At 46.4% G+C, this 23,028-nt stretch overlaps 2 protein-coding genes across 2 annotated transcripts in view; one reads left to right on the forward strand and one right to left on the reverse strand.

The window, feature by feature from the left end:
- The window catches only part of LOC139060773 (uncharacterized), a 467,390-nt gene extending 444,901 nt beyond the window's left edge, over positions 1-22,489 (forward strand). The window contains exons 5-6 of the mRNA XM_070539885.1: positions 13,944-14,070; positions 22,407-22,489. Coding sequence (XP_070395986.1) covers positions 13,944-14,070; positions 22,407-22,457 — 178 coding nt within the window. The 3' untranslated portion in view covers positions 22,458-22,489. The remainder of the gene's footprint in view (positions 1-13,943; positions 14,071-22,406) is intronic.
- LOC139060771 (uncharacterized) overlaps positions 1-23,028 on the reverse strand; it is a 63,706-nt gene extending 40,678 nt beyond the window's left edge. Inside the window, exon 1 of the mRNA XM_070539884.1 lies at positions 22,880-23,028. Within this exon, the coding sequence (XP_070395985.1) occupies positions 22,880-22,919 (40 nt within the window). The 5' untranslated portion in view covers positions 22,920-23,028. The remainder of the gene's footprint in view (positions 1-22,879) is intronic.

Raw genomic sequence — 23,028 nt, forward strand, 5'->3', positions numbered from 1 at the left:
AGAGGGCACAAGAGGCGGTGCAGCGAACATCGAGTTCGACAAAGGTTTGTCTTGCCACGTATCATACTGAAGAAGCTGTCGCGGTCACCGCCAAGGTGTAAAAAAGAAAGGGACCTTTCGGAGCCCGTTCGGGTTATTTGGTCACTGCGGTCAAAGCACAAGGAATAGTGCTATAACCTGTACCCTCGACCAAACAAATATAAGAATCGCTCTTATTGCGTACTCACATCGTGAGTCGAGGCTTCCGCAATTTTTTCGGTCTGAAATTGGGTGACGGTCCACGAGATCAAGTATTCCACGAAATCTCTCCGGTGCCGCTCGGAAGACGGAACAAGTTGGCGGGCACTCCGACGGAGGGCTGACAGAGCACGCCCGCCGTCGGTCACGTTTCCTCGCCGGCCTATCTCCAACTTTACTTTTGGGCCGCCCGCATCTACCACATCCAGAGCCGCATAACGTCACACCGCTCCGAAAGTGTGCATGGTGTAACGTTGCGCGACAAGTAGTGATGTCCAGCCGCCCTCTCGAACATCGCTCATCCGGTCGCTTAGCCTGTAAGCGGCCCAGACGCACAAGTTTCATCGCAGCGGGTAATTCGATTACGAGTCTTGCCCACACAGACACGCGTCTCTGATCTGTGTACACGTTTGGCTCACACTAAACAATCGAGAGAAGATAAACTAAAAAACAAAGCAAGTCCTCTGATTGGCCTTTGAAACTGCTTCCCGTCCTTCCTCTCAGTTGGTACAAGGATCGGCTTTCCTTCCCCGAAAACCTCGCGATCGTTTTCGACATCTTGCCATTTCGACTGCCTGGCTTCTCTTTCGCGCGAGCGCGAAATTTGATCGGACAAATCCAATTTACGCCGGTTCCTCTCTTATGTGGGGGCAGTGGTATCCCGGCTAAAATTCGCTTGTGAGAGGTTGCGCATCCTTCCCTGTGCACTGTGCGGAGGACAAAAGCTTGCGTCCCGTGCGAGCGTCCGGGAATCGATTGCGTAGGTGTCTAGCTTGTCGAACCCTGCAACTTGCCATCAATAATGGAAGTGACGCATCCATTAACAACAAAACATTTAACACCACCATGCAAACTCTTTCTTGGCACATATGAAGAGCCCCGTCTGCTGAGAGCCTCTTAAGACCCGCAAGAACTTACGCTACGGTGTCAGGTTGCTTTGTCAAGGATTTTTTCAGACAATGCATAAGGACGTCAGTACAGCATCTCCACCAGCTCTACTCTCTAGCTGCAAAGCTAAGCCTCGATACCGCAGCTCTGTTTCCTTTAATATTTCGTTTTTTTGTTGTTTTTTTGTATTTGCATTTATACGAACGTAACCTCCGGTGACACTTGGAATGTTGCCTCACCCCTATGTCTTCGCGTCAGTTCCAAGGTTTATCGCAACCTAAATACAGCCCTCGGTATTTCAGCAAGCACACTTTCAACACCTCACCAGTGCCACATGCGCAGTACTCACTACCACGAATCTTCGATGGTTAGTATTCTCTTATGCGCTCGATTTTTTGGTTAATTGCCCTTGGCAAAAGCAAAGACCGGACGATGTTTTTGTGAAAAATGCCCGTGCCCCGTGCATAGGGGCACGTTAAAGATCTCCTGGTGGTCAAAATTAATCCGGAGCCCCCCTGCCCCCCCCCCACCCACTACGGCGTGTCTCACAATCAAATTGCGGTTTTGGCAGACAAAACCCCGGAAATCATTCAAACCACATCACCCCTGACATCTGAGAAAAAATTCTTAACTACTCGTACACAAAAAGCAGATTCGCTTAAGTGAAATCTTCAAGTGGCCGCAGGTGTCACATTTTAAAACGCTTATTAACAGCTTTTCATTGTCATTTCTATCACCACCCGATACTGGTGCTTAACTACTGCAATATATTCTGTTTGTCGCAAAATCCCATGTATATTTCATCTTTGTGTTAACTTCTGCAAATGTCATAAGAGAAATGCTGTGCAGTTCTTTGTTTTCAGCAACCATTGGCAAATTTAAATTTGCCCAGGGGTAAAATACGTCATGCAACACGCTCCAGTTAAACCCAGTGCAACTCGCTCATCACTGCGCTAAATACGGTTCAATTATGAATGACCTCTAGGAAAATTTCCTGATGCCTCGCGAGAATCCCTTTCCCGGCACTTGTGACGTTATCCTGTGACGTCCCGGCTCCCGTAACACACGTCATAGTGTGTCCAATTTATCCCCATGATTGATTGATCCGGTTTGGCGTCCAGAAACAAAGCAGGGGCAATTAAGGACTCCGTAGTACATGGAGGGCTCCGATTCACCTTGCACCACCTGGTTATATCTTTACTGTGCAGCTGAAGCGCGTTACTCGGACGCTTTCTTGCATTCCGCAATATCGAAATGCGACCACCAAGCTTTGACACCGAACCCATGAATTCGTTCTCAGAGGAACGTCATGGTTACTGAGCTACTTCGGCACGCAGTACAGGTATCGCTGTTCTCTCTCTCTCTCTCTCTCTCTCTCTCTCTCTCTCTCTCTCTCTCTATCTATCTATCTATCTATCTATCTATCTATCTATCTATCTATCTATCTATCTATCTATCTATCTATCTATCTATCTATCTATCTATCTATCTATCTATCTATCTATATCTCTCTCTCTATCTCTCTCTATCTCATTTTAACCGCATAGCCTTCTTTGCTTGTTTTACCCGTTCTCAGGGTCTGAGGCTGACGGTCGGAAGCTGAGCTCGGACTTTCACTGCCACTACAAAAGCACCGACTCAAAAGGCGCGTGCAGTCGTGCAAACGGGTTGCGGGCCGCATGATCGTCGCCAAACGCCAACTATTATGGCCTCTTTAAGACGCGCGTGCGCTTGAAAGCTCTGGGGCTTCCTAAGGCTTATAGGAGGCACTCAGATCCACGCCGCCGCTAGCGCCGCTCGAAGCAATACGCATAGGACGAATCGGCCTGCATTTCATAGCCACCTGTACTACCGCTCTAGATGCAGTGGCGTAGCCAGATATTCTTCCTTCGTTTTCTTGGGGGAGGGGGGGGGGGGTCACGTGGTCAGTGTGCCACCCCCTGCCACTGCAAAGATGTGCTGGTTAACCACTCTGTTCTGTATACGCCAAATATTCTCACTGCAATAAATATAGGCCATCAAGCTCATTTCTCCTTTAATAAAGCGAATGGCTTTCTAGAAGTACTCGGCAATTCGCTTACTGTGACAATCATCGTCGATGGTTTGGGCGCAGTTTTTTTTTTTTTGACAAGCGTTTTTGTCTCTCTGTCCCTCTCTCTCTACCTCTTTCTATTCAGATGTGTACGCTGCCGGACGTAACGAGCCAGGCGAGGACAGGCAGCACCGCAAACTGTTCCAACTTCCAACGTGCTATTCTGCAGGCTAAATCACCTACGCACGGGAACTTGAGTTAACGCGCTCGAAGAGGCCGAAGCAAAGACCGTGGTGGCAAAGCGAGCCACCTCAATAACGCGATCTTCAACCTTCGTTGGAGACCCACAAGAGGAAACACGAATATACGGGATAAAAAACATGCGATCAAAGCAACCGCTAATATACGTGGACGGCGCGAAAAAAATTACGAAGACAGGAGCACCGAGCACAAATACCCCCCCCCCCCCCACACACACACACACACACTGGTGCCAATGGCGCAGTATAGCGTCTGTATGTGAAGAAGTAAACACATTGTCATAATATATGGTACGCGGGAGTGCGAAGCCTAAACATATGAATACAGTGCGCCGTGCGGTGGCGAAGAGGACCATCATCATCATCGACACCAATTTGGGAGCGCCGGCAGTGGCGCCTCAAAAAGCGTGGCGCGAGAGTGTGGCCCGTGGCTCGTGGCGTGAGCAGTGCGCGAGATTCGGCGGTCGCCGAAAAGCAGCTTCCTCGCTGGGCGTCTGGCCCATAGGAGCTATCGCCGACCACGCCAATACGCCACACCTGAAGCAACACTGTCGCCCGCTGGGAGGCTACCTCGCCCCGCTCTTCCGCTGGGCACTGGTCCAGGAGGGCTGGCGGTCCGGAACCAGGGCACTCGAGCGTTCGGGTGAGCGGCCACAGGGCTACCCCGCCAGCTGTGGACGCGACCCGGTGACTGCGGCCGGCTACCTGAGCGCCGCGAGGCGGTCCGACCCGGCCGTCCAACCCGGCCATCCGACCCGGCCGACCGTCCCGGCCGTCCGACCCAGCTGTCCGACCCGGCCGTCCAACCCGGCTGCCCGACCCAGCCGACCGTCCCGGCCGTCCGACCCAGCTGTCCGACCCGGCCGTCCTACACTGTTGTCCGACCCCGCTGGCCGGCATCGGTTCAACGAGGTCTTAAGACACGGCGACACAAGCTGCCGCCGGAACTGTAGGCCGATCGTAATCCACCGATACATATAGTGCATGTCGCCTATGAGGCATTTTGGGACATTGTGACGCGTGTGTGCCATTATCCGTGTTATGTATGTAAATACATGTCTGATGTGTGTTTTTGCTTTGGCGTGCTGCTTCTCCCTTTTTCTGGAGTGATCCGGCCCAATAACATCACACACATATCGTTAAAGGCGAGAACAATAAAGACAGGCCAGGCACTTTGTTTTTTGTTCTTGTCTTCTCGAGCTGATTATTTCTTCGTTCTGAACGAACTCGCACGCGAAAACGCTTTGGTAAGCCCATTTGTATGTTTTATTTGCGCCTTATACCCCTGTTCTCTCATTTTTAGAGCCATCCACTTATTCATCAAGCAGTGACCGAAACTAGCCCAGACTGAGGTTTTGATACGACGGCTGCATACTTCTTGGTAGCAGCCACAAAAACACACGAGAAGTTCTGCCTAGGCGTGCGCAAGCACGCTTAATGCGGGTACACTCAGCCAATCTCGCTTTAAAAGCGAGTGTAAATCGGAAGCTCCCCATTATACGACGAAACATCTTGCTTAATTAGTTGAAAGACAAAAAAGTAAAATGCGTCAATGTTGCGCAAACTGCAGCACATGAGGTGTATACGGCAATCTCACATACAGGTCGCCGCCAAGTTTACCTACATGGTCATCGTGTTTTTGTTTCATGTTTCAATCAAGTGTCATGCGCACTGTACAGCAGCGATTTCTGCTCAACTGTAAAACTTTCAAGAACTATTCACACACTATTTCGGGAACTGGAAAATTTTCATAAAATTCGCAAATAACAATGTAATGGCTTTTGCGGAACTACAATTTTTCGGAGACTTTGGTATCCATAATTTAGGGTCGCTAGAGGGTATGATGGACTTTTGACGTGAGAACATTTTCCGGCATAGGGAAGAGTCGGGCGATGCAATAAGGGAATACTTGTATATCGATGAGAGATACCTTTGTCATGCAGTGGATGTAAACAGGCTGACGAAGATGATGATGATTTCTAAGGTGTCGCAGCCGTCGCTGCGAATGTGCTGTGAATTTGCACACGACAGCAGAGATTTGCACTCGAAGGCTGCTCTCTGAAGACATGCCTAGTGCTTATAGGCAAGGAGAAGAGGTGTCGTCGGGCCGCTAGCATTCTCTTTACTGCACGCAAATACTGTGAGAGAACATCAGTTCTGGGACCGGAGATAGCGGGTCAAAAGTATCAGCCAAATTCCACCTGAAAAAGAAACAAAGGGTGCAGTAGAAGCGTAAGCAAAACTAAGGCGCTCTTCTGGGAACAGCGACTTCTGCGGTGACACACCACATAGTTTGTTCCACTTCTGTTACAGCCCTCGAATGGCGGAAGTAAGCTGCGGCCAGACGAATGGAAGATCGAAAGGAGAAGCACAAAAAAAAATATAGGTAGGCAACTCTTGTTGTACAAGCCCCTCGATTCGACGCACTCTGGTATTCGCGAGGTGAGCTGAGCAGAATGTTTAACACGGTCCGTATTTGCATAAAGGTTTTCGCTACTCGACCGGTGCGAGTGAAGTGGCCGAGACAACCGCCGCGGCAACGCTTCTATTTCCGTAGGATAGCAGGGGCGAGTGACTTTGAAAGAACAGCTGTCACGCTCCTGCCGCCCACACCGCGTCCGAATGTGTATACTTTCTTTCATTTCTCTTCCGCCTTCGGAGTACACAGGAGCGACTTCTCTGTTTTTTCTTTGTGCTGCATACTTTCTCCGTGATTTTGTTTCCCAGACGTAAACGGCTCTTCATTGCTTCGCATTCCTCTTTTATTCTTCTCTCTTTCTCTTTTTTTTTTTTGAAAACCGCGATAGACAAGCTGTCACGCTTTGATGCGATGCTCGGGTTCTGCCGACGTTTCAAGCGGTGTGTATGTTAGATGCGTGCAGAAGCCCGCGCAAACACACGTGATGTTATAAAGAATTCATAACGAGCAAATGTAAATGTGACATTTTGTACTGTCTGAGTACGAGAATTTACAAACAAAAGTTGTTAAAGTTTTTGACGTCTCAAGAATGAGGCGACCATAATTCGCTACATCTGTACTTGTTCCGAGACTTGCATACGACTTGTGGTTGCGACTTCTGTGCGCGAAGCAGTCGTGTATAGCCCAGAGTACTACACATAACGTACAGTCAGAGAGAAATGTTTGTGGGCCTCGCCTGCAGAGAAAATTCTGAGTTTAGCATTGGCCTTTGCATGCAACTTCCAATTTAGAAGGGCGAACTAGGTTTCCTTCGTCGAACATCGCAGTGCGTACTTCAGTTTCTGGTTGCGCATGTTGCATTCTGTGGACTCCGCCGTTTTCGTGTCATGCGTGATCCACAAACTGATGTCTCCAACTGTAGCTCTATATGTCGCTACCACGTCAACATTCGACATAGTGCCCGTATGAACAATGCTAAGCAGCACAATGACAGGGGTAAACTACATTTATAGAACTTATCTGTGATTCTTGACTGTTTTGGCCATGTTTTCATGGCGCTGGCATATAGGCACCTTTGTGATCCAGTTACTGACCGTGGATTCCACATCTTTCTTAGCGATAGCAGTCTGCTATATATACGGCCCGTAATTTGTCATTAGCCTTTCTTGTGGCAACGTGATCGTGTAGTGTAAGGTCAAAGAAAGACAGATGTTTACTGCAAAATGTAGAGTTGAAATTATCAACAGTGCTCAAACGAAAGATGCCTCATGCTACAGCCAAGTTTCGACGCTTCCTCAGGGGGTGTTTTATTATTTTATTCTGCCTGTCGAAGGGGTGTTCTTGTTGTCTTCTGATTTCATACGCGATCGCAGCGTGCATTCCACTGCCCAGCGGCAAGTTGTAAATCAGAAGATGTGTAATCGCGTTGACGCATGCGTGGCTAAAACACTGGCCCACAAATATCAGAAACATAGAATGAGGACGGGGCCCGATATTTGAGCGCGGCAGTGACTATACCCCAAGGCGAGTGTGTGCATATGCGGGCTTATCCGGGTTACCTCACGGAGGCTACGCCCCGGCGTAGTATAGCACACGCCTGCAGGCAAACACTGGGGCCACGAAAATGAGCTCACAGGGCAGCGCAGCACGGGAATCCCATTTGCGAGACTATACGCGCGAGAGGCACTCGGCGTCCCAGGAACGAATAAAAAATGCATCGCGCCTCGCTGCCCGATCGCGTCCACGACCGCTGCAAGAGCTTAGAGGGCCCGAAGCTGCTTCCGGATATCTGCTTGATTGCACCAGTGGCTCAACAGCGAGAATTCCAAAGTGCCACAGAAGCTGCAGTAGCTGACCCGGCTAGGACGACGGCACGACGACTGCACGACGACGGCTATGACAGCACGAAGACAACACTAAGGCTTCCACGTTGATGACGAGGAATCGCTTCGTGGGCGGGAGCAAATGCAGTTCTCTGACTACCTCTTCTACCAAAAAAAAACAAATGATGGCAGCAGGTGAGGAGAGAAAAGGGAGAAATCGCGCTGCAACTCTTACTGAGATTTTTATGCGGCACGGCAAATGCATTCTAAGATAAGCGTGTCGGCACTCTACCTTCCTGTGCGGCCTTGGGACATACTTTGGCTAGAGGTTTAGGTTTTAGTGCGTCGCAGTCTACATATCTTCGACTGTAACACACTTAATGTAGAACGTCAACACTTTCTTTTTTTTTTCAGAAGCTTCCATGCAACTGACTTTACCTGCAGATTATCACGTGGAAAAAACTGATGCGAGCCACCAGGGTGTCAACAATGCCATACTTGAAGGCTCCAAGCTTTTCGTCCGGTGAAAGTTTGTCCCCAAAATAACCGAATGACTCGGCAATGTAAATATTCGCAAGCACGTCTTCTTTTCGTTCTTTCTATCCTTCCTTTCATCTGAATCACTTCATAATGTTTGACCCTACGTTTCAGGTCACCCTCTATCTATAGCCGGTCTCCCAAAAACTACTGACAAAACGTTTCGAAAAAAGAGATGCCTTGCTACACAGCGCGAAAGAACAGAAAAAGTATGAGAAGAATTTGTTTACATTCCGCTTCTTATTCACCGGTGGTGGCCCAGGATTTATGGCATTTTGATGCTAAGCACGAGGTGGCTGGCTCGATTATTCTGCGGCAATTGATAAAAATGCTTGAGTACCAAACTCTTCGTACACATTAAAAAACCCCAGGCTGTATAAATTCATCCAATGCCCCCATCGCTCCTCGCGTAAGCAGAATCTTACTTTTGCACCGTCATTCGCCATAATGTAATTTTTTGCCGATTCCTCAATCCACCGCTGTGAACGATGATCTCTACCCACTAGCCTACTCCTAAGTGTTTAATTAATCTCGACGACAGACCGTTTATAGTGTCCTTGTGTATGGTGTCCCTCCCACACGTACTCAGTGTTTACTCTCGCCCTTTCTTCCGCTTTCTATTCCCCTTTCCCTCACCCCCAGTGTAGGGTAGCAAACCGGATGCTGTTCTGGTTGACCTCCCTGCCTTTCCTACTCTTGTTTTTCTCTTTCTCTCTTCTCTCTTTCGACTTCCCTGAAAAATTTACGTCTACAGCTTGACGAGAGTTTTCCATCAGTGCAGGGGCGCTATAACGTAAAACTGTTCCAAACTTTTCTTTTCCAATTCTGCAATCAGCCTTCCGTGATTGGTCAAAAACTTTTTTGGACCGCCCCCACTTCACCTGTCTGTCACACGACGTCACGAATACCGCGATAGCTCCTTATCTGATATGATGTCTGCACACTGATTATGCATGATTTGACCCAACAAAAGAAAACTATAAGAAGGCTATACAAAAAAATAGTTATTTCTGATTTAACGCCTTTTTCGCCATAAGCCCTCGGCTATTGGTCCAAAGTTTTCGGGCAGCACCCACTTTACTTGCATGTCGCGCGACGTCACAAAACCGCAAGAACTCGCCGCGTCAAAGTGACGTGTACGCGTGAAAAAATCCATTAATATGCCGAAAAAAACTGAATTTTCTTCTGAATAGCCACAACCTGCCCCGTTCCGAAAGGAATAAAATATGGCTGCCGCCGATCGCTCAGGCACTGGTTACTCGTACCTGCCGGAGAGCATGGGTTTATTTGCGTATAATAAAACTTCTTGCATGGCCATGTAACATTTTTCGAGCACTTTCGGCATGTTTACAACATCGTTCTGCCAACTCTCCTTTGCTGAGGATCCGGTTTAGCGTCATTCTTAACCTTCCGTTGAATGCCGCCGCGATTTTCGACCAACCACCACAAGCTAAGTAAGAAAAAGCGGACCAATCGCAGACGCTGGCACCCCCCCTCTTCATCTGGTCGTCGATTTTCAGTGCAGTGGTTCGGCCCCATTAAATCCCTCTCCACTTGAGCGTGCTCCACGCCTCTTGTTAACCAATTATATAAGACAAGCCACTCAGTGTAGGCAATGTTATTCGTTTTTTCAAGCCAACAAAAGTGACCTCCTATGAACGAGGAGAGTGTTTGATTGGTCTGTTCAGACAACCTTGCGGTTGACCGCCCGATGCTTGCGTCGGCGGTTACGCAAGTTTGACGTCAGGAGATTGGAATAAAAACATATTAGAATAGTTTTTACGTTATAGGACCCCGGTATCTGAAAAGGATGCCGCTGACGTCACTCTTTGCAAAGGCTATAAGCATATTGCAAGCGCACAAAGATACCGCATCATGTTGTGCTGCAAGTGGCCTATAACAGACAGCGCTGCAAAAGAGGCACCCGACATTGCAACCACGTGACAGAAGCGCGATAGTAAAGTCGCCATACAACCATAGGTAGAGCTCTAAGTCTCGTCGCTTTCAGCGTGAAGTTGTGTGTGTTTTTTTTTTTCTGGGGGGGAGGGGGGGTCACCCAATGATTGAAGCACGTTTTCAGTTTCAGTTTATTATTCTTTAAATACAATGAATGAGTGAGGGACAATGTACAAACGAGGGTCCCAAAGTCAAAGACTGCAACGGGACCCTCGGTTAATAATAACAATGGAGAGATGTATGAAAGAAGAGCAAGCTAACTAAAAGAAACAAACACATTCACGAAAATACAACGTAGAAAATTTAAATAACGAAAACAAATTGTCTGTATACAAGCCTATAGTGTACAATAAAAAACTGTCAATACATAGAAATGGAAAAATGCAGTGTAATGAATGACGTAAACTTAGTTATACATATAAAAAAAGCTTAAGGGCGTGACTAAATGTAGGAAAGCATGAAGATTTAATGCCGATGGGTATACAATTCCACAGTTGTATAGCAGCCAATGATGATGTTATTTTTTCCATAGTTAGAATGAACCATAGGAAGTAGAAAATTGAAATTGCGTGCAAACCTGGTATTATTATTATTGGGGAGGTACCTGGAATCAATTAATGAGGCACCTGGACTCAATGAAATTTTTTTGATGAATCATTCCTTGCTGCGTAGGTGTGTGTTTCGCACTAGCGTTTCGTCTGGCGCTTGCGTTCGTCTTTCTTTGAACACTTTCTTTTTTCCATGATTTTAAATGAGAGCTTGACGCCTTTAGGCGGCGCTGGCTACTCCTCGTAGCACCGCCAACAAATTCCAATCACAAAATACGCCGAAAAATCACGAATACATTCAAACAGCATGGGCACATACAAAGTTCAATTCACGAGTCCAGGGAGCCACCTAGGGTAATACACGAACACGTAAAACACGTATAAACATGTGCAGTTCCAAAAATAAACAAATGTACTTGAATTTGTCCGAGGACACGCGGATATGTTCACAGTTCTGCGGACGCGCGAACAAACGGAGGCACACATAATTGCATAACGCAAGACATAACTGCTAAACGATGTACAACACGCGTAGACCTTTATTATTCAGCGAAAACACTTCATTATTTATTTATTTTATTTTGAGCAACAACATCGAAGGAGAGTGAGCGGAACTTTTCCTTTTGTGCTGCTCGGGCTGGTGGCTCCATCATGGAATAGACGAAGTTTGGTGATCTCATTCTTGCCACACCAATGGGTGATGTCCAATGCATGGTGTTTATGCCGTGTTTCCAGTTCCGCAATGACTTCAGGTGCATGCAGTCAGCAAAACTATGACCGTTGAAATTAGTTTCTGTTGCCCAGAAAGAGTTGTTGCTGTGGCTTGTATTTGGACACCACTTTTATGAATCAACACCAATTCGCCCAGCTCATACTGCAACTCCTTTGAACCCACTAAGATTCGCTGGGCAGTGTTATAGTCGTAGCCTTTAGGCGGTGAAGTACAATTTGGCCCAAAGTTTCTTTAGCTTGGGAAGTCACTCGCATGATTACCTTCGAAAAAGCAGAAACATTACGAATTGTCATTGCCAGGATGAAAGCTTGCCAGGCCTTGCTCCTATAGTCACCTTCCATCATGAAGCTGCACTTGTCGTTGATCACTACAGCTGTTGTCGTATGGCGGCAAATTATGAGACGTTTGATCCAGGCTGTGCTACCTCGAAATATTAGCTGCTTATTTCTCGTCGTCATTGCCCTCCATCCTCCAGTCATTGTCGAATGCATGTCCAGCTATAGAGGGTGATCCAACTATCCCGCACCAAGGCTTAAAAATATGCAAATGCCATGTAGCTGGGCAGAACCAAGATAATGTTGTTTGCCATCGCTTGGAGATACTCCGATTATTTTTTGCATTCCGCCTAATTAGATAATTAGTCTTAATTAGTTAATCAACTTCTCAAATGGTGTAATTAGAAGAAACTTTTCAATGCGAAAATTGTAGAGCAATGTGAAAAACTCCCGATACAGCTTTCTGTTGCTTAATACGTGCTACATAAAAGTGTTTTTCCAAGCGTGAAAGAAGCCAGCGAGTACACGCAAAATTGACCGCTCGAGGTCCTTTGCGTGGCATTTGCATATTTTTAAATCTTGGTGAATGATAGTTGAAATACCCTGTATAGTGATCCCATTGTGTTTAAGTTTTAGCTGATATTGGGGATAGTGTACCGTTACGGTGTAGTGACGGTGAAGCAGAAAACATTGTCAATAATAGTCTAGCACATTAATGGGCAAACTCTAAGCAACGACGACAGCGGTGTTCACGGTCGGCAGTCATCGAATATAACCACACGGCTCAAGTCGGTCCAGCGTCTATTGTACAGGCACCACAGTGCATTCTAGAGCAATCGCTGGTGCTCCCGTGAGTTCGAGAATCATGCACAACAATGTTCAGCAACACAATTTGCAGCGTCTGACATCATGATCCGTGTTGTGGTAGACGGTGTATTACTTTCAATTAAACACTTCAGCGGGGCGCTGTAACTTCGGAATTGAAGCCAGCCAGTATCCAAACCTTATTCATTTGCAAGAAAAACTGTGCCTCGCACCAGTTTTGAGAAATACAGGTTCAGAACGTCTGGAAAAATGCCTTAGCGTACGAGTTAACATGCGGCTATTGTATTTCAGGAAAGTGTTCATTAGATCAGCAACGTAAACTTTGTAACGGGCTCCATATATAGATTTAGTTAGTCTTGCAATAACCAACCCTACAATAACCCTACAATGACCAACCTCGATTGCGTACTGTGATGCAAAATTGATCCGCTATTGCAAGAAGGATTGTTTGCGTTTTCCTTTCCATCCTCTGCTCGCTTCGCATTGCGCAAGTCCTAGAGCAAAAGAAAAATCCGTCAGAAGAGCCACAGCGTTTCTCGGCCAAACGTTTCGAACGAAAGGCTAACGGGACTCCGGAGTTCATCGTGGCCGAAGCACTTGGCACCCGCAAAGTTTGGTAGGCGATGAACCACGGCACCATCATTGGTCGACCCGACATCGTTGTCTCTCCTTGTCGGGACGCACCGAAAGAGGAGAGAACCAGTTTCGAAACCGCAGCCCCCTTTCGCGGCGAACGACGTTCGAACGCTTCCTCGAACACAAAAGGAAGGACCATTGACGCGGTCAGCTTGGCTCGTTAGCGCCCACCAGGACTCGTAACGAGGCCCCGTTACAAAGCGCCCCGGCACTCAGTCATTCCTATAGCAATACTTTTCTTCCTTGGCTTCTGTAGGCCGGTACGTCGGCCCGTTCACTCGATGGTTACGTGGGTGATGACATCGAAGACGTCTTCCTGCTATTTCCAGATAGCAAAGTTAGCCCACTGAGGGGCCGTTTCGAGGAGTGACCCACTTGGCAGCGCAGCAAGTGAAATTAACTGCGATTATCCGTCCATTTTTCTTTCTCATTCTTTCCTTTTTCTTTTCTTTTTCTTTATTTCTCTTCTTTCTTGGGGGGGGGGGGCGGGGGAGGGTTAGTTAGTTCACTGTTTCTGTCATAGAAACGAGAAGTAATGCGATAGACTACTAAGCACGACAAGAGCCACTATTTACGACCACGACGTTCACATTTTAGTTAAAGGAACGTTAAAGAATTAGATTTTCGCTTTACTTCTTTAGAGACCGCACTAGGGATAATACGAAAGAGCTGAATGACATAAATTAAGAGGCCATTTTAGTACAAATATTTGTAGAGATAGAATAAACAATATTTTCCAACGGACAAGGTGATTTACCCACCCCCGACACGCAGGTCAGGGGGGCGAGTGCCGCCACCTCAGATGCAGGCTGGGAGGTCTTGGGTACCCGCAGCCTCTTCAGCCAGTTGGACGAGCCGGAGCTGGAGCTCACCGGCCGAGCTGCGCAGCAGGGTCTCCCAGGTGTCTCTACTATCTATTTTGTGCGTTCCCCCGGGAGAGTACGGACATTCCCATATTATGTGGTCGAGGGTCCCTCTCGCCCCGCAAAGATTACACCTATCGCTCCTGGCCTCGGGGAACATGTGGTTCGCCACAACCGGGTGCGGATACGTATAAGTTTGTAGTCGTCTCCACGCGACTGCTTGTCTGTTGTTTAATTTCGGGTCTAGCGGGGATACCAGTCTACGAGCCGATCTATAATAACGAAATCTGGCTGGCGACCACTTCTGCATTTATAACGAAATCTGGCTAACGACCACTTCTGCATAGAAATTCGCGCGATGATGTGACTGCCACGTATGACGCGGTGGGGAGAGCCATTCCAGTCATTTGTTGTTCGCGAAAAACGAGAACAAAACAATAACATTGTAAAGCGAGTACGTACAGGTGGGCAACGTCAGGTTGGTGACCTGTGCGCTGATATATACGTAATAGAGGGACAATGTGTAAGGCACGTAATGAACACGAAAACAGTTCAGATTGCTAAAGTATATTCCTCTAAAGCTCTACTTGAGTTTGTATTGCGAAAAGGGGTTATAATGGCTAGCAGAACAAAAATAAGGTCGATCTTCCCTCCAGAAGTCCATACAAGGCAGATGTTCTCAGAAAGTTGCATATATATATATATATATATATATATATATATATATATATATATATATATATATATATATATATATATATATATATACTTGAAGTGATCAACAGTGATTGCACAGGGATGCCTCAGGCTGAAGCCTGACATATATATATATATATATATATATATATATATATATATATATATATATATATATATATATGCTTAAAGCGCTCAACGGAGAGGCGAGCAAATACCGCGACAGGACATGCGTTACTGAATCTAGTTCGTCCGGAAGCACGGAATTAAGACGGAAGATGAGCGACGCAGGTGCGATGAACACCGGCTGGTGAGCTGTTAATTGGTAGCGCAATCACATTGCGAATTGTGATATCATGAGGGTACTATAGAATCATTCTATGTATCGTCCTGTTTTCTTGTTTCCTTGCGTTACTTTTTGTTTTTTTAGCTTGGGTAAACTTTTTTTTATGGTACTGAATTCCGGCGCGGCTGAACGCATCGGCGCAGCTTCGTTGTAGAATTAGTGGCATATCAGTACCTTGCATATGGAATTAGTGGCGCTGCACGCAACTTAGAACGTGTCGGTCTGCTGTATACGCTCCAAGCCATCGCATAGAAAAGCGAAACTAAGCTGAGCGTGGTGCGTGCGCGGATGGCGCAGCACGGCCGCTGCCAAAAACGGTCCGCCTGTTGACGTCGCCGAAGATAGAAAGCGGGCGAGGAGTTACCGCCCGGCGGCTTCGAGTGGAACGATTTGAGGGAGACTCGCTCGTTGGAGGAGGCTGTCGAAGTTAGATGGAAACGGAAGGTGATCGGACGAGCTATTTGCGGAACGTCAAATCCCCGTATAGCGCTTTTTGGTTCCTGCGTGCTGCATGTGCTAGTGCAGGCAGGGAATTTTAGACGAGTCTGAAAGCAGCTCCTCGACGACGTGTTCCGCTACGACCTTTCATGTGACCTAAATCATGCGGCATATTCCAACGGTGAACTCTTCAGGTGGGTCCAGTGGACCAACATTTTGGTTTATCAGCTCTTGAAACAGGAGCCAGTAATTATAAAGTGCTTTAATCTATGAACTGCAATAGATGGCATAACTAATCGCATATCAACGAAATTATGTCCAGTGAGTGAGTGAGTGAGTGAGTGAGTGAGTGAGTGAGTGAGTGAGTGAGTGAGTGAGTGAGTGAGTGAGTGAGTGAGTGAGTGAGTGAGTGAGTGAGTGAGTGAGTGAGTGAGTGAGTGAGTGAGTGAGTGAGTGAGTGAGTGAGTGAGTGAGTGAGTGAGTGAGTGAGTGAGTGAGTGAGTGAGTGAGTGAGTGAGTGAGTGAGTGAGTGAGTGAGTGAGTGAGTGAGTGAGTGAGTGAGTGAGTGAGTGAGTGAGTGAGTGAGTGAGTGAGTGAGTGAGTGAGTGAGTGAGTGAGTGAGTGAGTGAGTGAGTATATTAATGACGTTTAATTGAGGGCTCTGAATGAACTTTTAATGCCTAGTGCCCTTTAACAATTCAATCTGAATGCGCGAGCGTTTTTTGAATTTCACTTCCACCATAATGCGGACGTCCCAGCCGGGAGGTGGTGCTCCATTAAAACGTGATGTCCTTCCACATAAGCCTAGAGCGCCCGTATCACATACCGCTTTCAACCATCAACATAACAGCTAAGCGCCGTGCCCTATCTGCTTGCGAAGCGCTCGTATCGTAACACAGCGGTACAACGCACCCCTGTGTCAGTAGCTGGAGGCATTCCATACATCTCCATCTGACACCGCCTGAGGCGTCAGCGATGCATTTAAATTTCACCCGACGAATAAGTAACGGCTTCGTCAGCAGCCCGAGGGCAGGCCGCGCGAAGCCAAACTTTCTGTCCTCCACGCTTCGTCGAGGGTGTCCGACGCACGCCGTCGCAACTTACGAGGCCTTGGCGGCATGTAAATATGCAGCGCGTGCTATACGAACAGGCATACCGAAGATTAATGGTGCGCAAATGACTTTCAAATCGTTGCGTGGTGTCATTTTTCTACAATGAGCCGAAAGTCACTAATATGCAGACACCAGGCGATCTTTAGTTGACGAAAAGACCTTTAACCCGATCTTCTGAGAACCAACGCAAGCGTGGCTTACACGAGAAAAAAAAAATTCATTTTTGCGCACTTCTTTTTCTTCAATTTTCTCCTTGCACATCAATTTCGTATTACAGTAGTGAAATATAAAATAAGTTGCTCGAGAGATGCGCTGTAGCTGTGATGATACGTGAATTATATTGTCTTTCGCGATCGAGTTCCCCTCCAAGTTTAGGCACTCATCGTCCGGGGGGAAGGAGGAAGAGAGAGTGGTATATAAGGCGTTGGCGCTGCTGGGCACGAAGTCGCAGGTACGACTCCCGGCCGCTGCGACCGCATTCCGATGGGGCCGCAATGCAAGAATCGCGTATACCGTCGGGCTCGCGTATACCGTCGGGCTTCGGGCGCCCATAAGAGAAAATCCCAGTTAGTTCAGATAAATCCGGAGTCCTCCACAACGGCGTGCCTCATATCACATTGTACAGCTTCGGGACAATAACTCCTGTGCTTTAAAGGTAGTGCTTTCCAAGCTGGATAATTTACGAATGTTCGCGCAATCTTAGTTCAAATCACATATTCCAAACAATTTGAGGCACTTATAGATAGGCAGATAAACTTTATTAAAAGAGTATTCAGAAAACCCGCTAATGGTCGGGGCCTCTAGTCCAGGGCTCCGCTGGCTCTTGCCATCTTCTCAGCTCTCTGTATCAGTTTGAGCTGGTCATCGAGGGCCGAGCTGGACAGCAGTGCCTCCCATTGCTCCCTCGTGGTGTTCGTGTCGGGGTGTTCTATGTTGTGTAGTGTGCACTCCCCCGTAAAGTGGTATAAGATTGGTGTGGCCCCACACTACGGGCATTCGTCCCTGTAGGCTGTGGGGTGTATGCGATGTAATATGTGTAGGTTCGTGTAAGTGCCTGTCTGGAGCCTACTTCAGGTAGCGGCATCGTAAATGTAGTATATAACACCAGACTTCCGTGCTGTGAGAGTACTCGTGGATGTCTTAATTTGGTGCTCCCTAATGCAATATTGGCTTTTAAAATGTTGGCTTAAAGTATGGATTGTTACATCTCATGACTTGTCTACTTTTCAAATACGTTTATTTTCGTTGAAGCTTGGTATTAAGTTTCTCGGTGTTTAGTACCCAGCACTATAGCCACGACTATATGTCCCTAAGACGAATCGGTCCCAGCCAAACGGACAAATAGTCGTAATTTTTTGTGTCCGTACTTTGCATTAACCGTAATCATAGATAAAAGAAGAGCGTAAAATAAGTTAGGAGTGTTAACTGTAACCGATATTACATATGGGTCGGTAGGATTATACATGGGGTGGGAATGGAGAGGTTCGAAGCAGTACGCCTCCGGCTACTCCGTTTCGCTTATATGCAATAAATGAATTTGCTTTAAAGAATGAGCTAAGAAAAGGATAGCGATAATAAAAAGAACACTTTAACATACAGAAATACTGGCACGCATACAAGAGGAAAAGAAACAGGAGAAACATGAACAACGAAAGGCGAATCGCTGCACAAACTCGTTCTGTAGCATTTCGAGTATATGTCCGTGTACTTATAAAGAGTGTTGCACTGCACAGTGAAAGCTGTTCTTCCAAGGCCATTAACTGGCCGTGCTCCAAGCACATCGTCCCAAGTGACAATGGATGATTGCCCAGAGCCCTTAGTTTGAAGCGTAACCTTTGCTGGCCGTACATATTGGACAGTCCAGCAACACGTGGGCTATGCCTTCGTCCGCCACATCACGCACGCAGGACCCGGAGCTTGCACTGTTAATTTTAAAGAGAAACGCCCTCGTGTAGGCCACACCGAGGCGTAAGCGGTGGAACAAGATTTAAGACAAACGAAGAATGTCGGTCCAGTGTCTAAGGTACCCTAAATGGACCTTTTGACCATTTCACATAACTATGCGGCAGATAACCTCAATGAAAGTTTTCGTAGTACGTTTCTATAACCTCGTGGCTGAACATCAGAAAGGTGCATTCTCCTCCATGTTCGTGATTTCGACGAAAAGCACGCCTGCTCGGTCTTTTCTTGGTCTCATTGACTATTTCCCAGTGTTTAGAATACGCCAACGCATTGTCAACGTCATGTCTACAGCATATGCATCTGCAGTGCACCGGTGCTTAAACGAACGCCAGTAAATGCATTCGAAGGTGTCACTTGTTAGTCAGCAAAATGTAGTATAGATAAAGTATATTGTAACAGCACAAACGGACGACACACGAAGGCTAAGAATTAAGGCCGGTACAAGCGCTGACTCGCAACTACATTTTATTCGTGCAAAACAGGGTGTATACAAACACATAAAGTCAAATTAAGGGCCCTAAACGAAATCACTGGCAGTGCCCGTGCATGCTTTTGTTCATGCATCTTGATTTGATTTTGTGTGTGCGTCTGTGTATTACCCTGTTTCGTATAAATAAAACTTAGTTGCGTGTCAGCACTTGTCCGGTGTCCTTCTTCGCCTTCGATTGTCGTCCGTTTGCGCCATTACAATATGCAATTTCACCAACTCTGCGAGCTTTCTATTTTATGGCAGATATAAAGAAAAATGGCAAAGTAATATACAGTTCCCGTTATAGCGAGGAAATACATGGTGTAAGTATTGAAATGTAAACATTGAAAAATATGATTATACTGTGAATATAATTATCTGTTTATTTATACCTGTTTAAAGTTTTGTCGAAAGAGCTGATCAAAACAGTATTTCTAGAAATAAAGATCAAAAGATGAGTTTAGAGGCAACTGTTACGGAACGCTCAACTTTGATTTGAAAGCGACCAGAACAAGTACTTACGGCAAATGACATCCTTATTGCATGGAATGCTACACAGAATACGTTGGTGAGAGGCACACCGAATCATTTCATTCCTAAACGAAAGGATCGCATGCAATCTAGTAGCACACCACTTTAAATTTAAAGCAGTTCAGTAGAACATGTCTGCACCGCGCAAAAGACGAGGACAGTAGGAAGGACACAGCACAGGCACAACGCAACACAAAGGACACAACACAGGAAGCGCCTGTGCTGTGTCCTTTCTTCTGTCCACGTTTTTTGCGCTGTGCAGACGTGTCGATATTGAATAACGAACTCTCCCAAGCTTCCACTTTATCAAGTTCAGTACAATTACTTCAAGCCGACGACATTTTACACACCTTCGCGGGTGTCAACGTTGAAGAAATAGTGTCGATGTCACGCGGTCTGATATTTGAATACATCTGAAGCACATCAAACGGGCCCGGAATATTTTTTTTTCTTGAGATGTTCTCGTAAGATATCCTACTAAGCTGTTCTCCCCAAAGTATACAAGAAGCAGCACGCGGCAACGCACATTTCTGCCGTCAAAGTCGACACCCGATTCGTGCTCGGAGATTCCGCAGCGCACACATGCCGCGACCTCTCGACACTTGAAGGCCGTTGTCCATATAAGCCAATAGGCTAATGCGACGACCCACTCCGCGTTTTTTTCGTGAGGTTGTTGTCTGTTTAGTTTGCAGCCGTGCCCGTAAGGTCGCAAGTCATATGTGCGGAGAAGGTTTGACGTCTGCATGCGAGCCACCGCGTACACGTCTGCCCTGACGGGCAGCGCCGGCTGCAATCCCGCGCAACGAGAAAGTGCGTGAATGACGTGCAGCGCTCGGCTGCAGACGGCGCGAATAAAAGGCACTCAAGCGGGATGCCAACCGAATCCTCCGCTCTGCGCGACCGTTCTTTTGAGTCGGTGACGCGTGGGGCTTTATGAAACGGAAACGGCTGCGACGAGAGTAAACACGAGCGCGCGAGGTCGTGTTTCGTCTGCTTTCTCCGTCAAGATTTCTGGATGATACGTTCTGTCAGCGACGCTGATTCTATGGTGTATTGACGCCTATATTACCTGATGTATGTATTACTCGCATGGATTTGTTAATTTCCCGTCTAATTAAATATATTTAGCTTTGTGATCTCCCACTATTCATTTGTCTACAAACTGAGAGTTTGGGGCTTACTTTGCATTTGCATGAAAGATCAACAGCATAAAAGAAATAATGATATGTTTGAATTTCCATTCCGCCCTAAAGAAGTATAATGTTGGCGCCATAGTTAATTTATAAAGCTTATTCGGTGAATTAATAAGCAAACTAGAGAAATTACGACAATTTGCAGTATTGAAAGCAAGCATCTGAAATTAAAAGTAATGTGGTTCGTAAAGTATACCCTTCTGATAGCCTATCATTCTTCTGATACTATAACTATAGTTAAGTCGATCGAATCTACCGGCAACATCTCCTTGCGAATGTATTAAGCTAAATACGTTTTCTACAAGGATGCGGCATTCAGAAAATCAGAGTACACAATATAGGGCAAACGCGCCTGCGTCATCCGAATTAATTATCGCTGTTGCCTTGTCACCTGGGTTCTTTTTATTTCATTTATTTTTTTATAACGTACACAAACCATCGCCCTGTTGGAGCTAGAAGCCTTAACTTGACGAAACTAAGCCACATGGACTCGATGCGTTCTTGCCATCGCGCAGTGACGCTACCAAGAGTCAGACAACAGATTACAAATAGTACGGCGGACAAAAAAAAGAAAAAAGTTATGGGGTTTTACGTGCCAAAACCACTTTCTGATTATGAGGCACGCCGTAGTGGGGGACTCCGCAAATTTGGACCACCTGGGGTTCTTTAACGTGCACCTAAACCTAAGTGCACGGGTGTTTTCGCATTTCGCCCCCATCGAAATGTGGCCGCCATGACAAAAAAAGAAGAAGAAGAAGAGAATTGTAGATCTCAGCTGGGCGACGCCATAATAGCACAAGCCGCACTGAAACCTCGATTCAGCTTCATTTATACAGTATGCAAGCAAACAGTTTTTTTTTCTTCTTCTTCGCTTAGCCGAAGTTTAAACGAAACGCGGAGTGTCGTGTAGATATATGCTATGACTTGTGAGGACGCAAAGGACACAGACCTTAAAAAAGTGACAGGAACGTGCAAGCGCGTTACGATGCGTTATGAAATCTGTACTGCCTGTTTCGCTGGAAAACTTTTTCTTTTGATTATTACTCACTGGTGGTGAATACAATAAAGCTGCGTTGAATGCTCAAAATTGTTTACAGCAAGGCAGATGCGCGTTAATTGTCATTAACAATTATGAGGACTGCACTGCTGAAATAACTAAAGTGTATAAACAAACACATGCGCATGTTTTCGATTTCCTCTGTGCAAATGGATGCTCGTGCACCGAAATTTCTTTATAGAATAATTTACCGTATGTCACCGCCGATCGGTTATTTTCATGATGCCCCTGATGTGTTTCTTGTTTCCTAACAGACTGGTATAATCCACTAGAACTACAGCGCTTCTTTCATGTGATTGTTCCAAAACTATTGCGCCATTTGGAACTATACTATTCGGAGCACATTAGTGACAGTTGAAGAAGCTTCTGCAGTATAGCTTCATTCAATGTTATTGTAACTTCTGAATAAAACTGCTTAGATTGCGCTAGAGATGTGATTGTCGGTAGAATAAGAAACCGACCAACTTGGAAGGCACGATTCGGATTATCCGAAAGTTTCGTTTATCCGGAGCCCACCGCGTGCAATAAATTATCGCACATTGGCTTCATTTGTTTCCAATTTCACCGCAGATGCACTTCAACACTCGATCAGCCTCCTTGATGGCAGGCTCACATCGATGACAAGCGCTAGCAGCTGTACAACATACCTAAAGGAATGTAATCAAAACTTTCATGACAACGCTTTTGGCCTGGAAGATAAATTCTTCAGTGAGTATAACAGTAACCGAAAGTAGCCCATTTTGGGCGTCTTCTTATTCCTCATTAACAAAATTCTTCAGCACAAAAGCCGACGCAATGTCAATTCAATGCATCATTTTGGTCGGTGATATATCGTTAGCAATTGTTGCAACATGGCTGTGTTCTTGCCTACTTAAACCATACCGTAATGTAGTAATGACTCCCTCTCCGTAGGACTTAGGCATGAAGCCACAAAGAACCGTTTAAAGCACGTTGCTTGGCTACTTCATAGGCAGCGTTTACATAGCTTTTTCTTTACGTTTGCCACAAGGAATTCTTAACATGACGAAAAAAAAGCCGCTCGCCTGTGAAGCAAAGTATCCAAAGTCGCATGTGAAGTTGCATCCTGGCACAACACCGTTGCGGTCAGCGAGAAAGCTAAAGCTGGCCACACCAAGCCACACGGCACACCAAGTGAGCTACGAGCAACAGCAGGCGACTTCTCTTTCCGCGG

Source organism: Dermacentor albipictus, chromosome 6, assembly GCF_038994185.2.
Source record: "Dermacentor albipictus isolate Rhodes 1998 colony chromosome 6, USDA_Dalb.pri_finalv2, whole genome shotgun sequence".
In the NCBI taxonomy this organism is placed as follows: domain Eukaryota; kingdom Metazoa; phylum Arthropoda; class Arachnida; order Ixodida; family Ixodidae; genus Dermacentor; species Dermacentor albipictus.